Genomic DNA, 24,954 nt, shown 5'->3' on the forward strand with positions numbered 1-24,954 from the left:
AAAAAGAAATCTGAAACGCATCAGAATTGGTTTTCGGAAGATTAACAATGTATAGCTAAATTGAACGCTAAAAGGTGTATTTAGATGATTCCCTTTAGAAAAACATATTTTACATCGACCCTACTATGGTTTCTTTAATGAACCCAAACTATCCAACTGATGCAATTATAAGATGTGTGTGATATAATGTGTACGAAAACAGCTCCAATTGTCACGGTTTTGACATCCCCACTATAGCAACTGCTAAAACTATTGTTATGGAATGCCCAACTATGGCCACAAAGTACGTTTGCCCAACAATAGACCTTTCCTCTGCTATGTCACGGCTGTTCTTTATATTTTTCAAACCAGTGGCTAGTATAAGTATGGTTGGCAATCATTGCAAAACGAAATACCAGTTTACAAACATTTCATACAACTATTAAGAAGGCTGATTTATCAAACGACACAAACAAAAGCCACACACCTTCCCTTGAGCAACAAGACTTTGCAATTTTTGGCAAAGTTGTTGCCAACTAGGATGTGGATGCCCGTGAAAAAAAATGGTCTAAAAGCTTGTAAAATGAAAACCATTGTAACCCCTTGCGTACGGGAAGCGGTCATGGCCGCGGCCGCTAATCCTCATTACAATGCAGTTGCCAGCTGTGGTATGCCGTGGCACACGGCTAGTGGGTAGTTCCACAGCTGCTGCTTTTGTGCAGTCCCTCTACCACACAAAGGCTGTGCAGTCATGCGGGCCACTTGCTCTATGTGTGGAGGAATGCCCCCATTACTTAAGCATTGTGTCGCCACAGCTCGGCATGCCCAAACTGTACTACTGGGTTGTAACATTGATAGAGATTCAAAACTAGGTCAGGCAAAAGAGCACTTGCTCGCCGTGCAGTTCTTCATCGCTATAGTGGATGTCATACGTCAGTACTGCCAGAGGTTTCGCGCAGCCGGCAGGTACCGCAATACCAGAAAAGATGTTTTCGATGCAGTATGTGTATCCCCATGGTTTGTCGTATTCCCAACTGGCCTCGGAATCAAAGGAGTCGCACCACCGGTACTTTTCTTCCGGTTCGTCTGGGAATTCGAAAAATAAAACAAAATGATATATAGTAAAAGAAAGGAACCATTATAAACCACCAACCGTTTGTCCGTTGGCGCTGAATGTAATTTTTCGTATGTTGAGGGGCAGTTTGGCATGGGCGCCGCCAGACCAATGCACTCTGGGTGTGTGGCGGAAGGGGGGGGGGGCTGAGGATACTTTGAAAAAAAAAATATTGAACGACTGCAACAAGCATCATAAATTGGGTTGGTTCATTCGCATGAAGGGACTGGCGTAGACCTAGCCAATAAGGGCCCTATGGAACATTCCGTAATTCAGAAGTTAAAGCAAAGTGTACAAGTTAAGGAAGGTGAAGTCTGTACAAGAATCCATCTTTGGGCATGACAAGTGGATGATGAACGCGGAGAAAAGTCGTAAGGCCCTTGTAACGTGACACGGGGTTCATCAGGGGACTAGGCACACCCACCTTGCGAAAAGAACCAGTCCCTGCTTTGCCTCCCTTCACTCACTTTGGCCTCGAATTTGTATGGTTCCTTCGTATATTCCTGAACTGTAAACAAAAAATACTCAGCATTAGGCAAAAGAAAAAAATCGGTCTCTCGTCAGACCAAAGTTCCGGAATTGACGCGGCGACGCGGCTTTTTTTTTTTTTTTTTTTTTTTTGCTTTTTCTTCTTCTTCAAGCTTGGATTGTACAGACAAGGTGGGGTACTATTCTGCTTTTTTTGGTGTCCTCATGTACATTGGTGTCCTCCATAACTTGCCTTGGTGCTTTCGATCATTTGCCTTGGTGCAATTTCCCATTCCTTGGTGCTCTTTGGTAAAACAAAAAATGAGGAGGTGCGTCAATAGAGGGCGCTGTTGGAGTTACCGCGGAACATTTTGGAAAAAAGAAAGATTGACGCACATGATTAAAATCGACGCGCGCGCTGACTAGAGACCGACCTTCTTCTTTTTTTTTGCCTTACCTTACCTTAGAACAAAAATAACTGAAATAGGTATTAATAAAACAGTTTTAAGCCGATTTCTCCTTTTTTTTTCAAATTTTACACTTCCACCTTAGGGACTCGTTTCGCATCAGGGTGCCATGATGATGCCTACTTGTCATATATATGTAATGGTATACATATGTACCTGCTAGGAACACTTGTCCAAAGAGGCGCGTAACTAAGCAGTTCTGACACACGTCTCCAGCCTCGTTACATGTCATATTGATATAGCTGAATCCCTGCATGGTGGTGGAAAAGAACATTTGAAACTTCATCAATTCAACATAATCTGTTTGAGGACGAGCAAGATGGATCTCTTGTCATGCAACAGATTAACCCCAAAAGAAATCTCTTTTCACGACAACCACAGTTTATCTTACAAGTAACTTAATTGACACAGTGAACAGTAATTTTGTTGTGTCAACGTGGTCAAAATTCTTTTCTTTTTTTCCTTCTTTTGGTCGGTTTTTGTGGAACGTCTCAACCTCATCTGTTGCTGTTTTATCGCGGTGGCTTCATTTTTGGTGTCTTTTATCAGATAAAGCACGACTGAAGATAAACACAATACTAACTTGAGAATGGGATATTTACCATAACTCCATCTGAAGGGTCGCGGTTCTTGGTGCCCCATGTACCTTCTACGCGACTGACCAGCATCAAACACAGAATCAGGACTGGAAACATTATGACGACTGATTAGTAGCAGAGCCAGCTTTGACAATGTGCAATAACGCCAATGTCTATCGTTATATACAAGTGCGCCACTTTGATTTAAAACCGCGATGAATATCAATAGAGCCTGCCAATTTGGTACGGTTATAAATATTTTGCATAGTCTGGTATTTGATTGCTCTTACTAAATGGGTTTGATTAATTCATCTGGAGGTTTTGTACCTTTTTTATTGCGACAATTGAAAGGGCATCCATTGTAATGCAATTTTATTACCGTTCCCAGTTGCAATTGTATTTAATAGATTCAATACTTTAATTAGCGGCAGTTCCATAGAATTACGATAAACCACAGCAATAGGTTTGTACCCACCTTGCAATAAGCCAGATTGTCAAACGGTTTAGCTTCAGTCTAACACAAGGGACCTCGAAAACATGAAAACTTGAACATTAATCAAATCTGAACACTAAGACAATTGTATTACACCATTCCACCTGTTCAATGCTCTCTAAATGATTTCCATTCGAAAATTATGCTGTAAATGTTAGCAAACCACCATTTTTTTCTGTTAATATACTGCTACAGTTTGATTTAAACATGCAGGTAAATAAACAGTTACTTTTTGACATGAAATTGAACTGCGTTCAGTTCTGTTTTGTGTCATCAATATCATTCATCTTAATACAATAATACCGAGAAAGATTTTAAACAAGAAGTTTTTCAAGAAGCCCACATTTCCCTAAAAATGCCTTAAATCGTACATGTATTTGACCATGCCTAAATCTACCGATTAAACCCAATTAACTTTATGCATGTGCACCCCTCCCCTTGCTTTTCATGTTAAATTTGGGGCGGAAAACGTTTAGACCCAATTTTTCGGGAACAATATAAAATATTGTGCCCTGTATCTGGCTTTGAAATAGACTGCAAGTCCTGCAACACTAAAACCATGATATCATACGGACGTCTGGTGTGTGTGTGTGTGCACTTACATGTAAGTATGATGCTCGCGCAAGGCTTGACCACAATAATTATGGAACATTACCAATGGACGCGAGTACGGGGTATGCGCGTGCCTCAAAAAAAACCCAAAAAAAACAGGTGCCTAAAAAACAGGTTGCAGATTATTTCACGAGGACCAGCGATCTACATGTAAGATGCACATTGCCCATAATTGTTTCTCACGTTATAACTACAAAAAAATGGTTTTCTGCATATAGTGCAGATATGGCTCAATTAATTTGTTCAGTTAGATAAAATCATGATAATCTCATTTCAATAAACAAGACTGGAGTAAAAGAAAAAGCCCCAGGCATCACAATACGGAAAAAACTTCAATAGCTTCTTTCAGATTTTTTTAACAAAAATGAGAACCGTGCAAATTCAGTACGAAAATCTCCGCACTGCTGCTCAATCACTAATAATTGATGAAACACTGCAACAAAAGCTAGGAAGTGACCACAACAAACAACGCTGAAATTCTGACATTTTTGCTGTTTAAGCAGCTCAAACACAAGTTTTTACCTTATATGACGTCACTGCTTAACTCATGAATATAGAACTGGTCAGAAGGATAGCAATTGGTCAGAAATGGTTTTAATTAAGAAGATTAAACATGTAGGTAAATGGAACGATAAAAGGTGCATTTACAGGACTCTTATACATCGAACTACTATGGCTACTTCAACAAACCCAAACTATCAAACGTACACAATTACAAGATGTGTGTTATAATCTGGACGACAAGCGCTCCAATTTTCACGGCTTTTACATCCCCACTATAGCAACTGCCAAACATATAGGCCTAGTTGGGGTATGCCCAACTGCAGCTACACAGTGGGCCAGTAGCGCAGCCAAGGGGGGGGGGGGGGGGGGCTGGGGGGACTTGAGTAGTACATTAAGGGTGTAAGTGGCGCCACCAACGTCAAAATAGGCCGCCCTTAAACAAAAACACAATTTTTTTCTGCGGCCAAAAATTGTGGCCAATTTTTGTTTGAACAAAAATTCAACTTTCAACAAATTTGTAAGAAAAGTTTTTGGAGCCCCCCCCCAAAAAAAAAACCCAAATCCTGGGTGCGCCACTGCAGTGGGCGTGCCGTAGACCTTTCCTTTGCTTTGTCACGGCTGTTCTTTTTTTTTCTTCAAACCAGTGGCTAGTATAAATATGGTTGGCATTCATTGCAAAACGAAATACTAGTTTACAAACATTTCATACCCCTATAAAAGAGCTGAGTTTTCAAACGCCAAAACCAAAATAACAGAGACAAAACACATTCCTTTAATTAACTAGATTTGCAGGGGTTTTTTTTGGGGGGGGGGGTTGTTGCCAACTAGGATTGTTATTTATGCAAAAAATGGCTGCGCATGAAAAATAATGGTCAGAGTTTGTAAAGTGAAAACTATTGTTAATCATGCTCAACTGTGTTGCCTCAGTTCGGTATACCCAAACTGTAGTATGGGCCTTATACATGAGTTGGCCATTTTTGTCGAGTTCCCTCGACATTTCATTAATTGTTAATTGTTGAATGAGATGGCGCCAGACAATTTAATGTAGGCATAATGCAGCCTTATTTTGCTGACATGTTTTTTCTGGCTTTAAACATTAGGGAATGTTTAATTAAAGATTTTAAATGTCATTGAAGCAGAGTGGAATTAATTAGGAATTAACTTGCTTTCATTTCTCTACGCAAGTTCCAAACATTAAGACTTAAGCTCACTTTCAAGTCAATATGGCCGACACGTGCATAGGGCCCATACGGACTGCCCTAGTTTGGCAGTTGCTACTTTGTTGGGGTGTAACGTTGCTAAAGATTCAAAACTAGGGCAGGCAAAAGAGCACTTGCTCGCCATGCAGTTCTTCATCGCTATAGTGGATGTCATACGTCAGTACTGCGATTGGTTTTGCGCAGCCGGCAGGTACGGTAACACCAGAAAAGATGTTTTCGACGCAGTATGTGTATCCCCATGGCTTGTCGTTTTCCCTGCCAGGCTGGGAATTAAAGGAGTCGCACCACCTGTACTTGGCTCGTCTGGAAATTCGATAAATCAAACAAAATAATAATAAGGAAAGGGAGAATTAGAAACCATCAAACGTTTGTTGGTCACTGAATGTAGGGTGAGGGGCAGTGTGGCACAGGCCCAGACTGCTGGCGTTTGTTTTTATGGTGTAAATCGAGGACACACGCATGCAACATCACGGTGAGAGCTATTGCAAAAAAGTTGCAAACAAATGTAAAGGGAAGGGCAACAAAAGAAATCCTCGATTTACACCATAAACAAACGTGGGTGTGTTCTGGTTCGTGTGTGCGGAAGGGGGGGGGTGGTTGGGGCTTGAGGATACTTTATAATAAAAAGGGGTTGGAGGACCGCGTTCACCGATCACATTATTTTGAAAGACTGCAACTAGCATCATAAATTGTGCCGGTTCATTCGCATTAAGGTACTGGCGTATGCCTAGCCGATAGGGGTCCGCGCCCGATAGTCCGAAGGTTCGATAGTCCGAACACACACATTTCTCATATTAACCGGGGGTTCATTAGTTCGAAACTCGTAACGAATCTTCAACAAAATGTTTGCAACGTCATCGAGATATAACAGGAATGATGCTGCTTGCAAAGCGGTTTCTGTAGCACTTGACGAGATAGAAGATTCCATGATATTGTGTGTCAAGAAAGACCGAGAACTGTCTGTATAGACATGTCTTACTAACTTGACTTGCTTTTGGCTGTGAGACATGGACCTAGCTATACAGAAATCCTCCGTTCGTTGTTCACTGACTAAATATGTATGCATGAGTAATTTTACAAACTGACACGGTCACCAGCTTAAGAACATCCCAATACTCGGGGAATTCTGTAAGCTATAGCAAAGTGTACAAGTTTAATAGGGAAGGTGAAGTCTTTACAAATACAAGAATCCCTCTTTGCGAATGAAAAGTGGACGACAAAGGCGGAGAAAAGTCTAAAGACATGTTTACGGGAAACGGGATTCATCGGGGGACTAGGTATACCCACCTTGCGAAAAGAAAAAGTCCCAGTCTTGCCTCCCTGCACTTTCTCTGACCTCGGATTTGTATGGTTCCTTTGTATATTCTTGAACTGCAAAAAAATTACTGAACATTACCTTACTAGAACTAAAATAAAAGAAGTAGTTGATACAAGACTTGTTTTTCTAATTTTTGCCCTTTACCGTCGTATAAACACTGTAAACTCAGTGTGTTACCGCCAGAGTGAACGTTGGAAAAAAATCACTCAGGTGGGACTCGAATCCCCGACCTCCTGCTTTCTAGTGCAGACGTCTTACAACTCGACGACCGACAAGACAAATTTACAAGATACATGACTTTCTCTACACTCTGATTGTCTCAATTAGAATCCCCTTGCAATATATGACTTACACTAGTGGTTACATTTGTAGGCTGCACATATTTAGTGCTGAAAACTTTAAGAGACAAAACAAGGGAGTATAGTTTCCTTTTTGTCAAAGTTTGGGGGTAAATCTTACAGGCATTCCAGCGGTTCCAGCAGGTCCTGGAGGTCCTGGAGGTCCCTTGTCACCTTGAGATCCAGTGGAACCCTTGGCACCAGTGGCTCCATCAGAACCATCTCTTCCCTGTGTGACGTTAAAAAAAAATCACCATCTCAAGTGATTTCACTTTAAACCGTAAACTCTAAACTGTAAGATCTAAAAACAAAATTTTAACTGACTCAGTCAGTCAGTGACTCGGGGAGTCAGTCAGTCAATCAGTCGGGGAGTCAGTCATTGACTCAGGAAGGGGGGAGGGGGGGAGTCAAGTCAGTCAGTCAGGAGGGGAGGGAGTCAGTCAGTCCATCAGTCAGTTGGTCAGTCACTGGTTTAGTTAGAAGACTGGGTTTGCCCTTGGGTCCATGCAAACTGCACGATGTTAGGAAAGGAATATCAATACTGGAGGATACTCACATCAGATCCGGTTGGTCCGCGTGGTCCCTTAACACCCCGGGCTCCCTGACGTCCTACCGACCCGTCCTCGCCAGGAGATCCACGTCTACCTGGGGGTCCGTCGCTACCCTGTTCAGGAAAATTTCAAAAAGATAATAAAATGAATAAACCAATATCATAATTATACATGCTTGCCATTTTTAAAAATTTATGTGGCCATCCTGAATAATATTTTTTGTCACGAGGAGGCAACTCACGACTGCTCAAAGAACAACTGATAAACCTTTGAGCTGGCTTTGCAAAAAGAACAAATGGAACAAAGATTCAGAACAGAACATACACAAATAACAAGAAAAATTCGACCATAGAGCAAAACCAAGAAAGTTCACATCCCACGTGGAAGTACCCCTTGTTTAAATGCTCCACTCTTTAAACAAATATGTAACCGATAAGAAAAGTAGCAACTGGGATATAATACTTACAGGTCTGCCAGCAGGGCCAATGGGTCCAGGGGCTCCCATTGCTCCCCTGACACCCTGGGGGAGAGAGAAACCACAAGAAATTAATACCTTATGATATGAATTTCGTCAAGATAAAGAACCAAATTGGATAAGTTAAGATCATATGAAGAAATATGAGGTACAGACATGCAATTGAGGTATTGAGAAAAATAAAGGGGAAAGAAGTTATGCGCATCTTTTTCTTCATTTTTTTTCGAAAATGGAAATCAGCATTCTGGTAATTAAGCTTAAAATTCAGCTTCAACCCTGATTAATATGAAACATGTAAATATATACTTTAAGTTCTCTCACAAGTATTTCATGAGATTTTATTGGGGTGCTGTGGTCCAATGGTTACGGTGTTCGTTTCGTATGCCGTGGTACATGGGTTCGATTCCTGACCGTGTGAACATGGTGCTTGTGCTCTTGAGCAAGGCACTTTACCATTATTGCTTCGTCCTTTGGATGGGATGTAAAGCCGTAGGTCCCGTGTGTTGTGTAATGCACGTTAACGAACGCAGTAACACTTATTGATAAGAGAAGGGGTTTGCCCCGGTGTTTCTGGCAGTGGCTGCAATATGCGCCGCAGCACCTTGTAAATCCTTATAAAGGTGTTACATAATGGGTCTTATAGTTCTCATTATAAACTTGAGGGCCTCCATGGAAAGCAGTGCCTTGCACTGATTGGAGTTTACCCTCATTAAAGATGACGTTTAAAAAAAAAAAAAAAAAAAAAAGATCCTGGCCGGAAAACATACTGTGAAAAGTAGCCCTTCACAAAGTCAGTTAGAAGTATTTGTTGTATCAAACAAAAGCAGGAGCTAAAGTATATGGATGTTAGCTGTGTTTTTCAATAATTCCAAGAAACTAATAAAAACAGCCTATAAAGACAAACACAGCAAGGTACTCACAAGTTCTACGATCACTCTAGATGGACCAGCTGGTCCAGCAGGGCCGGCAGGTCCCTGGAACAAAAAAATAATTTAAACCAATCTAAAAAAAAGCAAAGACCATCGACCAGTTAGCATAGGAAAGTAGCTTCACTGAGTGCACGAGGGCGGATCCAGAGGGGAGGGCCAACGGGGGCCACGCCCCCCCCTCCGAAAAAAGAAAGAAAACGAACCCAATTTAATTAAGTGACGTCGCAGGTAGGCACTGCGTACACAACCATCTTTTCTTCAAAAAGATTTGGTTAAAGTGGTCAGAAACTGCTTCAGATCGCACCACAGAGCATCTAGATCCAATTTTTTTCCACCAACCCCAAGCCGTCATTTTTGGGACCCAACATTTTGGGGGACCAACATTTTCTAAGCCCCCCTCCCCCCACCAGAAAAAAATTAAATGTGTTCTGGATCCGCACTTGACTCATCATAATCTGTTTGAGGACACATACAAGATGGATCGCTTGCCATATAGATTAACCAATCAAACAAATCCAGTTGTTAACAAAATTAAATGACAAAACTCTTTGCACGACTACCACAGTTTACATGTATCTTAATTGACAGAGTGATGGTGAAATTTTGTTCTGTCAATGCGGTCAACCTGGGCTTTTCGTTTTCTTTTGGTCGGTTTTGTGGAACGTCTCAAATTCATACTGTTACCGTTTTGTCGAGGTGGCTTTATCTTTGGTGTCTTCTTTCAGTTATAGCACGACTAAAGATAAACACAGAACTAACTTGAGAATGGGATATTTACCATAACTCCGTCTGAAGGGTCGCGGTTCTTGGTGCCCCATGTACCCTCTACGCCGCTGACCAGCATCAAACACAGAATCAGGACTGGAAACATTATGACGACTGATTATAGCAGGGCCAGTTTTCACAATGTGCAATAACGCCGATGTCCATCGTTATAATACAAATGGTGCCACTTTCATTTAAACCGCGATGAATATCAATAGAGCCTGCCAATTTGGTAATAAATCAGTATTCTCATAATTTGGTATCGAATTGCTTATATTATTAGTTTATCTATCTAAAGGTTTGTACCAATTTTATTGCGACAATTGAAAGGGCATCCATTGTAATGCAATTTTATAACCGTTCCCGGTTGCAATTGTATTTATAGATTCAATACTTTAATTAGTGGCAGTTCCATAGAATTTCGATAAACCACAGCAATAGGTTTGTACCTACCTTGCAATAAGCCAAATTGTCAAAAGGTTTAGCTGCAGTCTAACACAAGGGACCTCGAAAACATAATCAAATCTGAACACTTAGACAATTGTATTACACTATTCCACCTGTTCAATGCTCTCTAAATGATTTCCATTCAAAAAGTACTTGTTAAACGAAAATTATGCTGTAAATGTTAGCAAACCACCATTTTATTTCTGTTAATATAGGCCTACTGCTACAGTTTGATTTAAACATGTATGAAAATAAACAGTTACTTTTTGACATGAAATTGAACTGCGTTCAGTTCTGTTTTGTGTCATCAATATCATTCATCTTTTAAGATACAATAATACCGAGAAAGATTTTAAACAAGAAGTATTTCAAGAAGCCCACATTTCCTTAAACATGCCTTAAATCGTACATGTATTTGACCATGCCTAAATCTACCGATTAAACCCAATTAACTTTATGCATGTGCACCCCTCCTCTTGCTTTTCATGTTAAATTTGGGGCGGAAAACGTTTAGACCCAATTTTTCGGGAACAATGTAAAATTTGGGGCCCCCAAAAAATATTGTGCCCTGTATCTGTAGACTGCAAGTCCTGCAACACTAAAACCATGATATCATACGGACGTTTGGTGTGTGTGTGTGCGCGCCCTGCTTGACCACAATATGGAACATTACCAATGGACGCGATTCGCTCGTACCCCCCCCCCCCCCGCCCCCGCCCTGCAAACAGGACGCTGGGATACTCTGATGAGCTTTATAGAATCTTGTGAAGGAAGTGGCCTATGGCCTATGTATAAAGCATCTGGGTGCAGCTGTTCAAGACCGCAGTTAGACAATGTGCGCAAATGCTATCCAAAAACTTCCCATAGAAATCCACACGTTCCATACCGGATGTGATTTCTGCTTCATTGCGGACCATGTGGACAAAATTTTGAGCGTCGCATAATGCAATCCGACCGTTCGTGATTCGAAACGGAGCCTGAGCAAGTGACGGGAATTGTAAATTTACAACACAGATAAGTTTTACAGAATTTCCTACATTATTACGCTTTTCAACGAATAAAAAAAACATCTCGAAACTTGAATAAAAGAATAACGAACCAGTCTTAACGGCCGTTTCAAACCTTGCAGAGTCATGACCGTGATGACGCGCAGGTCACAGGTCACGCAAAATCCAACCAATCAGAGCGTAAATTCATCAGAGTATCCCAGCGTCCTGTTTGCAGGGCAGGGGGTACGAGCGAATGGACGCGAGTACGGGGTATGCACGTGCCTCCAAAAAAAAAAAAAAAAAAGGTGCCTAAAACACAGGTTGCCGATTGCAGTACAATTTTGTAAGATTATTTCACGAGGACCAGCGATCTACATGTAAGATGCACATTGCCCATAATTTGTTTCTCACGTTATAAGTACAAAAAATGGTTTTCTGCATATAGTGCAGATATAATATACGTCAAATACGTCTTGCCAAAGATGGCTCAATTAATTTGTTCAGTTAGATAATATCATGATAATCTCATTTCAATAAACAAAACTAGAGTTGAGTAGTACAATAGGGGCGTAAGTGGCGCCACCAACGTCAAAATAGGCCGCCCCTAAAAAAAAAACACAATTTTTTTCTGCAGCCAAAAATTTTGGCTTATTTTTGTTTGAAAAAAATTCAACTTTCAACAAATTTGTAAGAAAAGTTTTTGGAGCCCCCCCCCCCCAAAAAAAACCCCCAAATCCTGGGTGCGCCACTGCAGTGGGCGTGCCGTAGACCCTTCCTTTGCTTGGTCACGGCTGTTCTTTTTTTTTTTTCAAACCAGTGGCTAGTATAAATATGGTTGGCAATCATTGCAAAACGAAATACTAGTTTACAAACATTTCATACCCCTATAAAAGAGCTGAGTTTTCAAACGCCAAAACCAAAATAACAGAGACAAAACACATTCCCTTAATTAACTAGATTTGCAGGGGTTTTTTTTTTTGGGGGGGGGGTTGTTGCCAACTAGGATTGTTATTTATGCAAAAAATGGCTGCGCATGAAAAATAATGGTCAGAGTTTGTAAAGTGAAAACTATTGTTAATCATGCTCAACTGTGTTGCCTCAGTTCGGCATACCCAAACTGTAGTGTGGGCCTTATACATGAGTTGGCCATTTTTGTCGAGTTCCCTGAATGCATTTCATTAATTGTTAATTGTTGAATGAGATGGCGCCAGACCATTTATGTAGGCATAATGTAACCTTATTTTACTGTCATTTTTGTCTGGCTTTAAACTTTAGGAAATGTTTAATTGAAATTTTAAATTATTCATTGAAGCAGAGTATAATTAATTAGTAATGAACTTGCTTTCATTTCTCTTCGCAAGTTCCAAACATTAAGACTTAAGCTCACTTTCAAGTCAATATGGCCGACTCGTGCACAGGGCCCATACGGACTGCCCTAGTTTGGCAGTTGCTACTTTGTTGGGGTGTAACGTTGCTAAAGATTCAAAACTAGGGCAGGCAAAAGAGCACTTGCTCGCCGTGCAGTTCTTCATCGCTATAGTGGATGTCATACGTCAGTACTGTCAGAGGCTTCGCGCAGCCGGCAGGTACCGCAATACCAGAAAAGATGTTTTCGACGCAGTATGTGTATCCCCATGGCTTGTCGAATTCCCTGCCAGGCTGGGAATTAAAGGAGTCGCACCACCTGTACTTGGCTTCTGGTTCGTCTGGAAATTCGATAAATCAAACAAAATAATATAAAAGAAAGGAAGAATTAAAAACCATCAAACGTTTGTCGGCCACTGAATGTCGGGTGAGGGGCATTGTGGCACAGGCCCAGACTGCTGGCGTTTGTTTTTATGGTGTAAATCGAGGACACACGCATACAATATCACGGTGAATCGACTCGGACAGGAACCAAATCGAGAACGACCTCGCTTAGAAAACGTGTACAAAACCAATGAGAGATGTTGCGAAAAAATACAAACAAGGGGAAAGGGAAGAGGAACAAAAGAAAGAAAGTATGCATGAGTAATTTTACAAACCCACACGGCCACCAAGGTGTATCAGTTTCATAGGGAAGGTGAAGTCTTCACAAATACAAGAATCCCTCTTTGGGAATGAAAAGTAGATGATGCGGAGAAAAGTCTTAGGACATGTTTACGGGACACGGGGACGGGGGACTAGGTATACCTACCCTGCGAAAAGAAAAAGTCCCAGCCTTCCCTCCCTGCACTTTCTCTGACTTCGAATTTGTATGGTTCCTTCGTATATTCTTGAACTGCAAAAAAAAAAATTACTGAACATTACCTTACTAGAACTAAAAAATAACAGAAGTAGTTGATACAATACTTTTGTTTTCGTCATTTTCGCCATTTACTGTCGTATAAACACTGTAAACTCAGTGTGTTACCGCCCGAGTGAATGTTGGAAAAAAATCACTCAGGGAGGACTCGAATCCTCGACCTCCTGCTTTCTAGTGCAGACGTCTTACAACTCGACGACCGAGTTTGTGGGATCGATTGGCTGGTTCTTTCTGTTTTCCTATCAAACAACTCGATCTTAGTGACTCGTGTTGCAGCAGGGTGCTGATACCTTTGTCATAATATGACAAGTTTATTTAATATATTATTTCAATGGTACATACCTGCTAAGAACAATTGTCCAAGGAGGTGCGTAACTAAGCAGTTCTGACACACGTCTCCAGCGTCGTTGCATGTCAAATTGATATAACTGAATCCCTGAGTGGTGGCGGAAAAAAGAGCATTCGAAATTTTACAAACTAATCCCGAGGATGGATCCAGAGGGGAGGGCCAACGGGGGCCACGCCCCCCCCCCCCAAAAGAAAACGAACCAAATTTTTTCCTTTTTTTTAAAGTGACGTCGCAATAAAGGGAGGCACTGCGTACACGACCATCTTTTCTTCAAAAAGATTTGGTCAATGTGGTCAGAAATTGCCTCAGATTGCACCACAGAGCATCTACATCCAATTTTTTTTCCACCAACCCCACGCCGTCATTTTTGTGGACCCACGTTTTTGGGGACCAACATTTTCTAAGCCCCCCGCCAAAAAAAATAAATAAAATGTGTTCTGGATCCGCACTTGACTCATCATATAATCTGTTTGAGGACTATAAAAGATGGATCGCTTGGCATATAGATTAACCAAACAAACAAATCAAGTTGTAAACACAATTAAGTGACAAATCTCTTTGCACGACTACCACAGTTTACATGTAACTTAATTGACAGAGTGATGGTGAAATTTTTTTCTGTCAATGCGGTCAACCTGGGTTTTTTGTTTTCCTTTGGTCGGTTTTGTGGAACGTCTCAAATTTATATTGTTACCGTTTTGGGTGGCTTTATCTTTGGTGTCTTCTTTGAATTATAGCACGACTAAAGATACACACAATACTAACTTGAGAATGAAAAATTTACCATAACTCCGTCTGAAGGGTCGCGGTTCTTGGTGCCCCATGTACCCTCTACGCCACTAACCAGCATCAAACACAGAATCAGGACTGGAAACATTACGACTGATTATAGCAGGGCCAGTTTTCACAATATGCAATAACGCCGATGTCCATCGTTATAATACAAACTGTGCCACTTTCATTTAAAACCGCGATGAATATCAACAGAGCCTGCCAATTTGGTAATAAATCAGTATTCTCATAATTTGGTATCGAATTGCTTATATTATTAGTTTATCTATCTAAAGGTTTGGTACCAATTTTATTGCGACAATTAAAAGGGCATCCATTATAATGCAATTTTATTACCGTTTCCAGTTGCAATTGTATTTAATAGATTTTAAACTTTAATAAGCAGCAGTTAGAATAATGATAAACCACAGCAATAGGTTTGCACCCACCTTGAAATAAGCCAGATTGTCAAAAGGTTTAGCTTCAGTCTAAAAAAGGGACATCGAAAACATGAAAACTTGAACATTAAGCTAATCTGAACACTAAGACAACTGTACTACCCCCTTCCACCTGTAAAATACTCTCTAAATGATTTAATTTTAGCAAACCACCATTTTTTTCTGTAGGCCCTAAATATACTGCTACAGATTGATTTAAACATGTACATTAAAGCATATAAGATGAAAAGAAACGATACTTTCTGACATGAAATGTAACTGCATTCAGTTCTGCTTCGTGTCGTCAATATTCTTTTTAAAACAATAATACCGAGAAAGATTTTAAACAAGAACTATTTCAAGAAGCCCACATTCCCCCAAAAATGTACCTTAAAATTGTACATGTGTTTGACCTTGCCTAAATCTACCGATTAAACGCAATTAACTTCATGCATTTGCACCCTCTTCTTGATTTTCATATTAAATTTGGAGCGGAAAATGTTTGGACCCAAATGTAACAAGACGTATTTGTAACAAGAAGTTTTTAAAGAAGCACAGATTCCCAAAAAATACCTTAAATCGTACATTGTGTTTGACCATGCCTAAATCTACCAATTAAACGCAAATCACTTTATTTCGTGCACAAATAATGTGCATGTGAATCTTTACAGAAATTTTACTTATTGGTAAAATATTACAATAGGAGTGGATTTTCATTGTCCAATTATCCAAAACTAAATGCCATGTGTTTCTGTTGAAACTACAAAGGGTAGCTGGTAGATGGGCCAATATGCATATGAGATCACAGTACACTCAGAAGCGATCCAGTATAATGGCAGAAACAATGTGACAGGTGCTATCCAGTCCATTGCTCGAGCTATGTGCGCGAAACCATATGTAACTGTCACCGTATGTCACTACTTAAACGCTTCGGTCGATGTATACAGTGATCTCATGCAAGGCCATACTGGTTACAGCACATCTCTTATAAAATAACAATGTAATAAACCAAATATGGATATTAATACCTGAAGTAGTTGTATAGGTACCAGCATTTACAAAATTGCTGAAATGGAACAGTTGAAAATCTTCTGCTTTATACTACAAGCAAAGAGCATAATTACTACCGACAAGGATACCTCGCAAGACCCACAACCTCGGTTAAACTGACAAAGCTGTTACAAGCATCATCCGTACTGCAGCTGACCTTTCAGATCTTCTGCTACTCTGCAAACAGCTCGAAGAATTCTCGTTGTCTCAAACTTGATGACGGTGACTTAATCGATTTCAGCCTGTAAAAAGCGTTAAACAATATGCTTGAGTGTAAGAACCATAATAACCGCACTAAACCAATTCTTACATCTTATCACAGAAAGCTGCAATAAGCTTCTTGGTATTACTGAGCTGCCGCCTGCTCCACCATATTGTATTGCTGAACACCTCATCTTTGACTAAATGGTTTTCACTGAACACGATCTTGTCCTTTTTTCGGTAGCTCCGTACCTTAAATGGCATTGAGCCTTGCAGTTGGGCAACTTTAATAAAAACAAAATAGTGTTTTAAAATCTGTTTTAAATTTAGGAGCTGTACATGTTAAAAAACGAGATTTTTTTCGAAACAAATCAACGCTTAATATATTTAAATTCCTTGTTCTTCAGTGTTATTTTTATTAGTTAGTATGGGCGTCACTAGGATAGGGCAAGGGGTGCCCCTCCCCCTCCGCCAGAAAGCCAAAAACGGGAAAAGAATAGGAGAGATTCGAAGTGAATATGTTTATGTCACGTCCCCCTCCCTTCTTCGATTTTGCCGCAACCGGCGAATTGTTTAACGCTTACGGCAAGAGTTTTGCCCCTCTAGAAAAAATCCGGGTGATGGTGTTACGTTATCCGTTGGATACATCATCAGTTGTAACAGGCCTCCCCGAGTGTACAGTGATATAACAAGCTGGCATTGGTCTATACTACGACTCACCATCTCCCGATTTCCATCGCTTGCCTGCGAGTACTTTGCATGACGTCGGCGACGCTTCATGTATAGTATGACGGCACAGACAACAACAATCAGAACAGCGACTATCACACAGACAATGGCAATTATTACTGCTCGATCGCTGCTCCCACCTAAACAAAAAAACACGATCGTTAAAACATTAAAACAAGACGCACTTGAATAAAACAGGATAAGAACAAGATTGGCAACTGAAAAAACTTCATTTCAAGCTGTAAAGTAATTTCGTGGAATCGTGGAAATGCACTTTGCGCTCACTTGATCGTCGGTCATTTTATTGCCAACTTCGAAAGGTGTTTCCGGGTTTTGGGTTTAGGGCTAGTCTACTTCGTTATCAAAGGTAGGATGTCCAGTCGTCTTTAGCAGAAACTTCATTGCTATGGCTTCTTGAGCATGAACACACTCACACAAATGTTAGATTTTTTATTTGCATTAATTAATCAATGTGTGATCGTTAATTATGTACTTGAAAGACAGTCAAGGAACAAAACTAATGCACAAACGTTAAACTTAGCTCCACTTTAGGTGTTATCTGTACAGTGGGGGTCTAACGTACTACCCACCAACACCGTCATTCGGTGTAGGGAAATAGCATGGATGTCTAAAATAAATAGGTGGGTTTTTGCGTTATATTTATGTCAAAACTGTGGAATTTTTTTCACGGTCCTTTTAAAGCCGGTCGCAACACTCGTAAATGAAAACAATTGATCGGTTGCAACTATTGATATAAAAAATTGCATTATGCATTTTATCGTAATCCACAAGAATCAAAACGCATTTTACCTGCGTTCTTTCTGACGTCGACTTTGACGATGAAAGTGCAAGTGGCGCTGTTGCCGCTGGCGTCTGTCGCTACAAACTCCACGACAGTTTCACCGACAGGGAAGCGAGTCACCATGGACGTTGCGTTGGCCACAGGCACAATGGGTAACCCAGAGTTGTCTGAGACAGTGGCGATGGGAAACTTTATCTTGCCTGTTGATAAACCTGGATCCGTCACGCCGGTTGCAGTTGCAGGACAGGTTATCATCGGTGGTACGTCATCTGTATTTATACACAAATAAAATAGTTCACTTTGAAATTCGAGCCCATGATGCATGACAGATGATTCGTTGTGCGTGTCTTGCTATTTTGGACACGATAACAAGTTGATGTTCTACATTTTATGTTAGATACTGGACGAATGGAGAAAGGCTACATTTTCCAATACCAGAAATATAAATCAAGCGAAAACATCAAACCTTTTAATTGACGAAACTATCCCCTAAACCACGATATTGTCCACAAACTAAAATAGACGTTCTTCACAAAATATATGCCTCTCATACCTGTTTGTCTTCCTGATCTGCCTTAAGAAAGTTTTCTTATCGATATCAAAGGTTGACCAACTATCGACCTCACACTTAGCAATAAGTGTTCCAATTCGGCTGTTTCACGATGCAGTGAGCCACGAAAAGTTTGCCACGGAGAGCGCATTTTTCCCAGTGCATTTGTGGGAGATGGTCGACAAATTTGCAGCTCGGGACAATTGAAATTGTTAGTTTTTCCGGTCAGTAGTTTCGTACGCCGGGTATGATTCGAGTATTTGTTTGCCCTTTTCTTTTCTTTTTATCAATATGGTGTTTTTTGTTAGGCAACAGAATGCTATGCCCCAATCTATATAGCTTAATTTGTCTACTGATACGTATTCCGTTTTGTGCCATGTTTTGTCGACAGTCACCTTGGAAAATTGACTCTCCAAGCAAACTCTTGGTGGCGCGCACTGCAATGTGAGTCGCCCAAATTGAACAGGTTTCAGCCATCGCTTGGTAAGATAGTACATGTACTACATATTTTCTCATCGTGAAAAAGACGAGTAATTTCGAAATAGATCTGCAGACACTCACCTGGGGTAACGGTAATATTAAAAATGCACGATGCCGCATTTCCAGAACTGTCTTCGGCAGTGTAGGTGAAGAGATGGCTTCCGATGCTCAGAACCAGAGGCGGCGAATAGGTATTGGTTGTGACCACTCCCGAATTGTCGGTGCCGGCTGGCTCCGTCCAGACAGCGGTGCCGTTCAGGCCCTTAGCGGTGACATTCAGGTCAGCTGGACAGGTAATTATTGGTGGTATCGAATCTGTTGGATAGAAGAGCAATTGTTTTTTTATAATGTTGCTGTCTAAATCAAATGAGCGTCTTAAAGGGTTTTGGGATTTATTGGAAATATCCAACAATTAGGGGATTCACTTCTGGTTAGTGGTTACTGCAGAGCGTTGTTGTCTGAAATAAAAAGCTGAAATTTGTCACTCCAGGATGGGACATTTTGATCGTTACTTTGCCCTTCGGGTCCACCCAACATATTTTGTACTGCTAAGATGGTCGTATGCCCGGAAGGGCTTGGTGTTTATCCTCTCAATGTGATTTGCTTCGAAATGTAATTGTCAGTCTTTTTCCTTTTTTTTTTACACAAGACTCTACCTTTTGACCTAAATCGATTATAGAAAGTTTATCAAAGACAAGTCGGCATGCACACCGTATGACATAATATGGGGGGGGGGGGGGTGTTACCTTGGGCCAAAAAATAGTTCTGCTTCCGATTACATGGCATTCCAAAATAGGGTAGGTTGGTAGGGATTTTTTTTTGTGGGTACGATCATATGGAGGCGTCTGTGTGTAGTCAAGGGTAAAAGGTAGAAATTGATAGTTTGGGGTGTTTTTTTTCTCATTTTTTTACCATAAACTAATTAGGCTAGGGGCTGTCAGAATAGGGTATGTAGGGAAACCGGAAGCAGAACTGTTTTGGCCTTATATGACAAGACGGAGTTTTTTTTTCATCAAAAAGTTCAGAAACATTAAAACAAAATTAACAACTGCTGCTGTGTTTTTAAATTAATGTGAATGCAAATGAAGCACACGCATGTTTATAATTCACCGGTACATTCAATCATATCTCATGCACTTCAATGTACTTTAAATTTGTTGTATGATAGAAGGCTTATAACCGACTTAATAATGGTATTTAGGGTTTCCCTCTTGCGCAATTCCATCTGTGTTTTACAAAATTCCCTCTTTCGCGTTACCACCAATCAGAAAAGGTACACTTACCAAGAACGCGCACGTAGAATTCACAGTTGTGTTCCACCCGTGTCGGGGTCAGTTGAGTAGCAACTGTGTACTGCACCTTAATCCTTCTGTTGTATTGATCGGAAGCATTCAACGTATAGGTGATGGGGAAGGCGCCTCCATTCCTACATTCACTGCTAGGCGGCTGTCCTGCAGGGAAGCACCTGTACGACGTTTCCAGCGCCGGTTGAAATGTAGAGAACTCGGCCCAGCTGATGACGGCAGTAGCTTTATCGCTGGTGACATTGGCCTCAATAACTGCTTCTCCGTTTGACTCTATCACAGCTTCTTGAGGTGGGCACGTTCCTGTAAATATGTCTACGGAAAGCAAAGAAATAACCACAGACAAACTAACACCCCGAAATATATTGGATCATCCAAACCATTGTTTCGCCATGGCTTCGTCTTTGGTAGATTTCAGTTCCACTCGAAGAACTAGACAGTTATTTAAAATGAGGCTAAAGTTTACTGGCGTTGTCCTATATCAATACCAAATGGTGTTAAATTGACACCATGTTTGCCGTGTTTGGAGTGTTTCCATTGGTTTACATTTGCTGTATCTTTAACATATAATTACTCGTTTTATGTAGATCTACAAGGGAGGCACACCGTAACAGAGGGGCGGTTTTGTTAATCAGAAGTAAACTTGTTGAACAAAATCGTCGGAAAATTATAATTTTTGACATGTTCTGACTGTTTCACCGAAAAAAAGGTAATGATGAATGGGAAAAAATGTGTGGTTGGCCGGTATTAAACACGTCCAGACTTCAATTAAACCGGTCTTAAATATAGTGTTCAAAACCGGTCAAGCACACATTTATTCCCTTATTAAACGACTGCGATAGTCGATCTTACACCAGTTGTCGTTCCCATTAATTATTTCAAACATCGAACTGAAGTATCCTCCTATAGGAATAATTTAAATGGCGCAACTCTACAAAGGAGTGAGTAAAACAAACCAATTGTTGAATTTCTTACTGTCATTGTCGGTGATGCAGATTTGAGCATTTGTCCCGAGGGTGCCACTGGGATTTGGATTCGTCAAGGTCAAGGTGAAGCAATGTATCCCAGATCCGTTACTGGCCATGACGTTATCTATGACTTGAACATCAACGGTGACTCTGTTGTTTGTCATTTGGAAGTTTAGAGTGGTTGATACAGCTACATAGTCTCTTCCGATCACAGCTGTGCCGTCAGAACTCGAAACATCTGCAACCAAAAACAGAGAAACAATTTTCATGTAACACCCATACAGGTGGATTTCTAATACATTCAATAAGGCACGGTTTATGTGCATATGGTAGTGTATCTGGTTCGTAAGTGTGACGTTATTTCAACTTAAACCACGCCCACTGCACACGGAGTAGCCTTGGAACCACTGGAATCGAAAGAAGTACAAAGTGACGTGTTTAGCCAATGGGAGCTAGTAATCAGTGGTGCGTGCGCGTGTATAACTCAGTCACTTACGAACCGGATAGTAGCATCCCCCCCCCCCATAATATGTGAGACAGTGACATTGTTTTACAAAGTGCTCACCGACAGTTGAACTCGCAGCGTCGTGTGGTCCAGTCCGTTTTACGTAGACCGTTGCCGGACCAGCATCTTCAGCTACGGTGTAGACGGCTTTCTCAAATGAGTACACATCGGCTGAAATTTGTCGTATTTGTATATTAGTTAAAAAGCTGAATTATAAGAGTAAACACAACCTTCAGCATCCATACGCCTTATTCACGGGATTAAGAAGCCATTTTGATCGGATTCCCTGGATGTATTTTATAAATAATCGACTGTTGAAATGGAGGCTAACCTATTTATTTCCTTTAAAGCCATTTCTCCCTGTGGAAACTTAAGTAAGTTTCCACAGGGAGAAATGGCTTTAAAGGAAATAAATAAGTTATCAGGAGAATCCCTGCACAAGGTCGAGAACATCATAAAGTGTATCGAAATGGAGGCTGCCCGACTACATTGTATTTATGCGTTCCAAGCCTCAGTTTCAATGTTTTATTAAAATGTGGCTTTAAGAATTAGGGTATGATTATTAATCACATATTTGTAATTATTCATCAGAGCACACTCAGTCTTGCACTAAGTTAACTTTTGGGCCTATGTCATTGATTTGATTTCTATGCAAGTTCCAACAATGAAGAACTCGCCTTGCTTTCAATTTAATTTGGCCGACACGTGAATAAAGCCCATTACCTTATCAAGTATAACGATAGAACGACTTTGCCTTTGGCTCGGAGAATACACTCGGTGAGTGAGTGGTCAGAATTAATATATATTACTGAGGTTCCTTTCTTAGAGCAAACCAACTGTAATCATTCGTGGTATGTTTTGTATGACGTCAGCATTATATTAACCAACTATTAAAATTTGAGGTAGAGGTTTTTTTAAATTTGTCATCAGCAGTGACGAGACGTGTCAATTCATGACAATTTTCGTGACGTCGCGCCTGATTTGAATATAAGATACATGCACGATGGATCAGCCCAGTGTCATATATTTCGGTACCCGGAATATAAGATTAATGGATAACTTTGTGGCCGAGGTGTGCACACACTAAAACCTTTCTGTGTTAGCTTGTAGCTTGTGTTTGTCTGCTTATAACGAATAGGTTTGTATGGGTGTTCCTTACCTGCATTGGTTAATGTAGTTTGCATCTGTAGAATCAGACACGCAGTGGCGATTGCCAGTAACGCCAAAGAGGCCATCACCATCATTCACTGCAGAACCTTTCAGAAGCTGCGTTGAAAGCAAACTATACATTTGAGGTTTCAAGATATGCATGAGTGAAGTCAGCAATAATTTCGAGACGAATTTGTCGTCTTTCTGCTGACTGTCAATTATAAGAGTATTCAGACGACGTCACGACGGCCCCAGCATATGATGTCCTGAACGGTGAGTTTCAAACGCGGGTTCCTCTCGTCTCGATCGGGCCCACAAACCCCCAAAGCAGTTTGGTTTCACAAGGTTTTAAAAAAGCACATACATGTACTTACAACATAAATGCATCAAAATAACCTAAACCAGGGTGACAAAACGTGTCGTCGATAAATAACGAATGCCATATATTATGCTGAACTTTGTTAAATAGGCCTATACCTTGTAGTACGACAGGTTGTTGAAGCGCTGTAAACTATGCTCTCTGACTCTGTGTGGGTTGGTCACAACGCGGATGCCTACGTACGTTTATACTTCACCTTCAAACGCTCACTGCATACTACGGTAACTAAGACAACACAGATACAACCCAGATGTACTTGAATTTGTACGTGTGATTGACTACGACCGCGAAACACATACATTCACGTAGGCCATGGAATCATTCAACCGTTTCCACACGCGACCTCGTACTGACCTCGGATTGCCATATTAATTTAATGAATATAGACCACTTTATGTCCTCTCGCTTTCTAGCGGTTTCGTCAGACACGTTGTCCACATTAACAGACGATAAGATCACTAGCTTCGTGTCATTTGAGGAATGAATCTCTTACTTATAGAATGCATGCGTACAGAAGCAATCTCCTACTTGTACGGAATACAGAATAGCATGTATAGCCTACCTTTATAATTGAGCTGTCAGCCTGAACCTGAACACATTGCAAAAATATATCACTCGCCATGAATGTCCGTGACTGGGTGTCGATTAGAATATAATCCTGTGCCTGTTTCAACATCGCATCCGGGTCAGTGGACTAGCCCAGAAGGCCTGGCCAGCCTGTATAATTTGTGCCTGTCTGACTGATGGTCACTTATGACTTAGACTGGTTACCTATCTCACTGATTGACTGTCGCTTGTGACTCGCACTGGTTACTTATCCCACTGACTGACTGTCACTTGTGACTCACACTGGTTACCTATCCCACTGACTCCCCGTCACTTGTGACTCGCACTGGTTACCTATCCCACTGACTCCCCGTCACTTGTGACTCGCACTGGTTACCTATCCCACTGACTCCCCGTCACTTGTGACTCGCACTGGTTACCTATCCCACTGACTGACTGTCACTTGTGAATCGCACTAGTTACCTATCCCACTGACTCCCCGTCACTTTGTGACTCGCACTGGTTACTTATCCCACTGACTTACTGTCACTTGTGACTGGCACTGGTTACTTATCCCACTGACTGACTGTCACTTGAGACTCGCACTGGTCACCTATCCCACTGACTGACTGTCACTTGTGATTCGCACTGGTTACTTATCCCACTGACTGACTGTCACTTGTGACTCGCACTGGTTACTTATCCCACTGACTCGCACTGGTTACCTATCCCACTGACTGACTGTTACTCGCAACTTAGATTGGTTATCAATCTTACCAACTGACCTTTAGAACTTGTATCTCGATCAAGACTGGTCTGGAAGCATAGTCCTGTTTTCAGAAAGCTCGAGGCAAATATATATGAGCCAACTACCACACATCCGTAACAAACAGTGCATGCGATATCCAAAATGTACTAAATTTGGCGGAAGTGTATCCCATTGAGTAACCTTGCAACTTGTCAGTGACATTTTGTAACTGAGTTGAATTCTGTTACGTTTGTGCCCTTGGACGTTTTTAGGAATGACCAAAAAATACCAATTTATTGTCCACCGGTGGAAATTTCAAAAGCGGGCTGAATGGGGGGAGGGGGGCTGAACAACACATGACAGTAGGGGCTCTGCTCATAATACAAATGTAATGTTCATCTAAATGCGCTGTATTTTTAGTGCACTGAATAGCGAGGATATGCCGCCGACGATAT

The 24,954-nt window shown here is 41.0% G+C and overlaps 3 protein-coding genes across 3 annotated transcripts; all 3 read right to left on the bottom strand.

Moving 5' to 3' along the window:
* Positions 1–736: 736 nt before the first annotated feature.
* Positions 737–2,731, bottom strand: LOC119737193. The gene is made up of 4 exons (XM_038211369.1): positions 2,631–2,731; positions 2,185–2,278; positions 1,518–1,601; positions 737–1,065 (listed from the first exon to the last, which is right to left on the bottom strand). Exons 1-4 carry the CDS (start codon positions 2,721–2,723, stop codon positions 848–850), a joined length of 489 nt encoding a protein of 162 aa, XP_038067297.1. The 5' UTR covers positions 2,724–2,731; the 3' UTR covers positions 737–847.
* Positions 2,732–4,760: 2,029 nt separating this feature from the next.
* On the bottom strand, positions 4,761–9,934 carry LOC119737194 (collagen alpha-2(I) chain-like). The gene is made up of 7 exons (XM_038211372.1): positions 9,825–9,934; positions 9,038–9,091; positions 8,109–8,162; positions 7,648–7,755; positions 7,213–7,320; positions 6,723–6,806; positions 4,761–5,738 (listed from the first exon to the last, which is right to left on the bottom strand). The coding sequence occupies exons 1-7, from the start codon at positions 9,915–9,917 to the stop codon at positions 5,706–5,708; spliced, it is 534 nt and encodes a 177-aa protein (XP_038067300.1). The 5' UTR covers positions 9,918–9,934; the 3' UTR covers positions 4,761–5,705.
* Positions 9,935–14,984: 5,050 nt separating this feature from the next.
* On the bottom strand, positions 14,985–23,403 carry LOC119736886 (hyalin-like). Its single transcript, XM_038210902.1, has 9 exons — positions 23,304–23,403; positions 22,837–22,943; positions 21,738–21,848; positions 21,180–21,410; positions 20,184–20,519; positions 18,982–19,215; positions 17,879–18,139; positions 17,060–17,208; positions 14,985–16,380 (listed from the first exon to the last, which is right to left on the bottom strand). Exons 2-9 carry the CDS (start codon positions 22,919–22,921, stop codon positions 16,366–16,368), a joined length of 1,422 nt encoding a protein of 473 aa, XP_038066830.1. The 5' UTR covers positions 22,922–22,943; positions 23,304–23,403; the 3' UTR covers positions 14,985–16,365.
* Between the last annotated feature and the right edge of the window lie 1,551 nt (positions 23,404–24,954).

Source organism: Patiria miniata, unplaced genomic scaffold (assembly GCF_015706575.1).
Source record: "Patiria miniata isolate m_02_andy unplaced genomic scaffold, ASM1570657v1 HiC_scaffold_3, whole genome shotgun sequence".
Taxonomy (NCBI): Eukaryota; Metazoa; Echinodermata; class Asteroidea; order Valvatida; family Asterinidae; genus Patiria; species Patiria miniata.

Excerpts from the sequence above, each read along its gene's own strand:
- LOC119737194 (XM_038211372.1), bottom strand. The coding sequence starts at position 9,917 with ATGTTTCCAGTCCTGATTCTGTGTTTGATGCTGGTCAGCGGCGTAGAG. Across the intron at positions 9,092-9,824 it reads ACCCTTCAGACGGAGTTATG|GGACCTGCCGGCCCTGCTGG; the intron begins GTAAATATCCCA and ends TTTTTGTTCCAG. Across the intron at positions 6,807-7,212 it reads CTGGAACCGCTGGAATGCCT|TTCAAGAATATACAAAGGAA; the intron begins GTAAGATTTACC and ends ATTTTTTTGCAG.
- LOC119737193 (XM_038211369.1), bottom strand. The coding sequence starts at position 2,723 with ATGTTTCCAGTCCTGATTCTGTGTTTGATGCTGGTCAGTCGCGTAGAA. Across the intron at positions 2,279-2,630 it reads ACCCTTCAGATGGAGTTATG|GGATTCAGCTATATCAATAT; the intron begins GTAAATATCCCA and ends ACCACCATGCAG. Across the intron at positions 1,066-1,517 it reads GGACTGGTTCTTTTCGCAAG|ACGAACCGGAAGAAAAGTAC; the intron begins GTGGGTGTGCCT and ends TCGAATTCCCAG.
- LOC119736886 (XM_038210902.1), bottom strand. The coding sequence starts at position 22,921 with ATGATGGTGATGGCCTCTTTGGCGTTACTGGCAATCGCCACTGCGTGT. Across the intron at positions 19,216-20,183 it reads ATTCTACGTGCGCGTTCTTG|ATTCGATACCACCAATAATT; the intron begins GTAAGTGTACCT and ends TCTATCCAACAG. Across the intron at positions 17,209-17,878 it reads CGACGTCAGAAAGAACGCAG|GTGGGAGCAGCGATCGAGCA; the intron begins GTAAAATGCGTT and ends TTTTTTGTTTAG.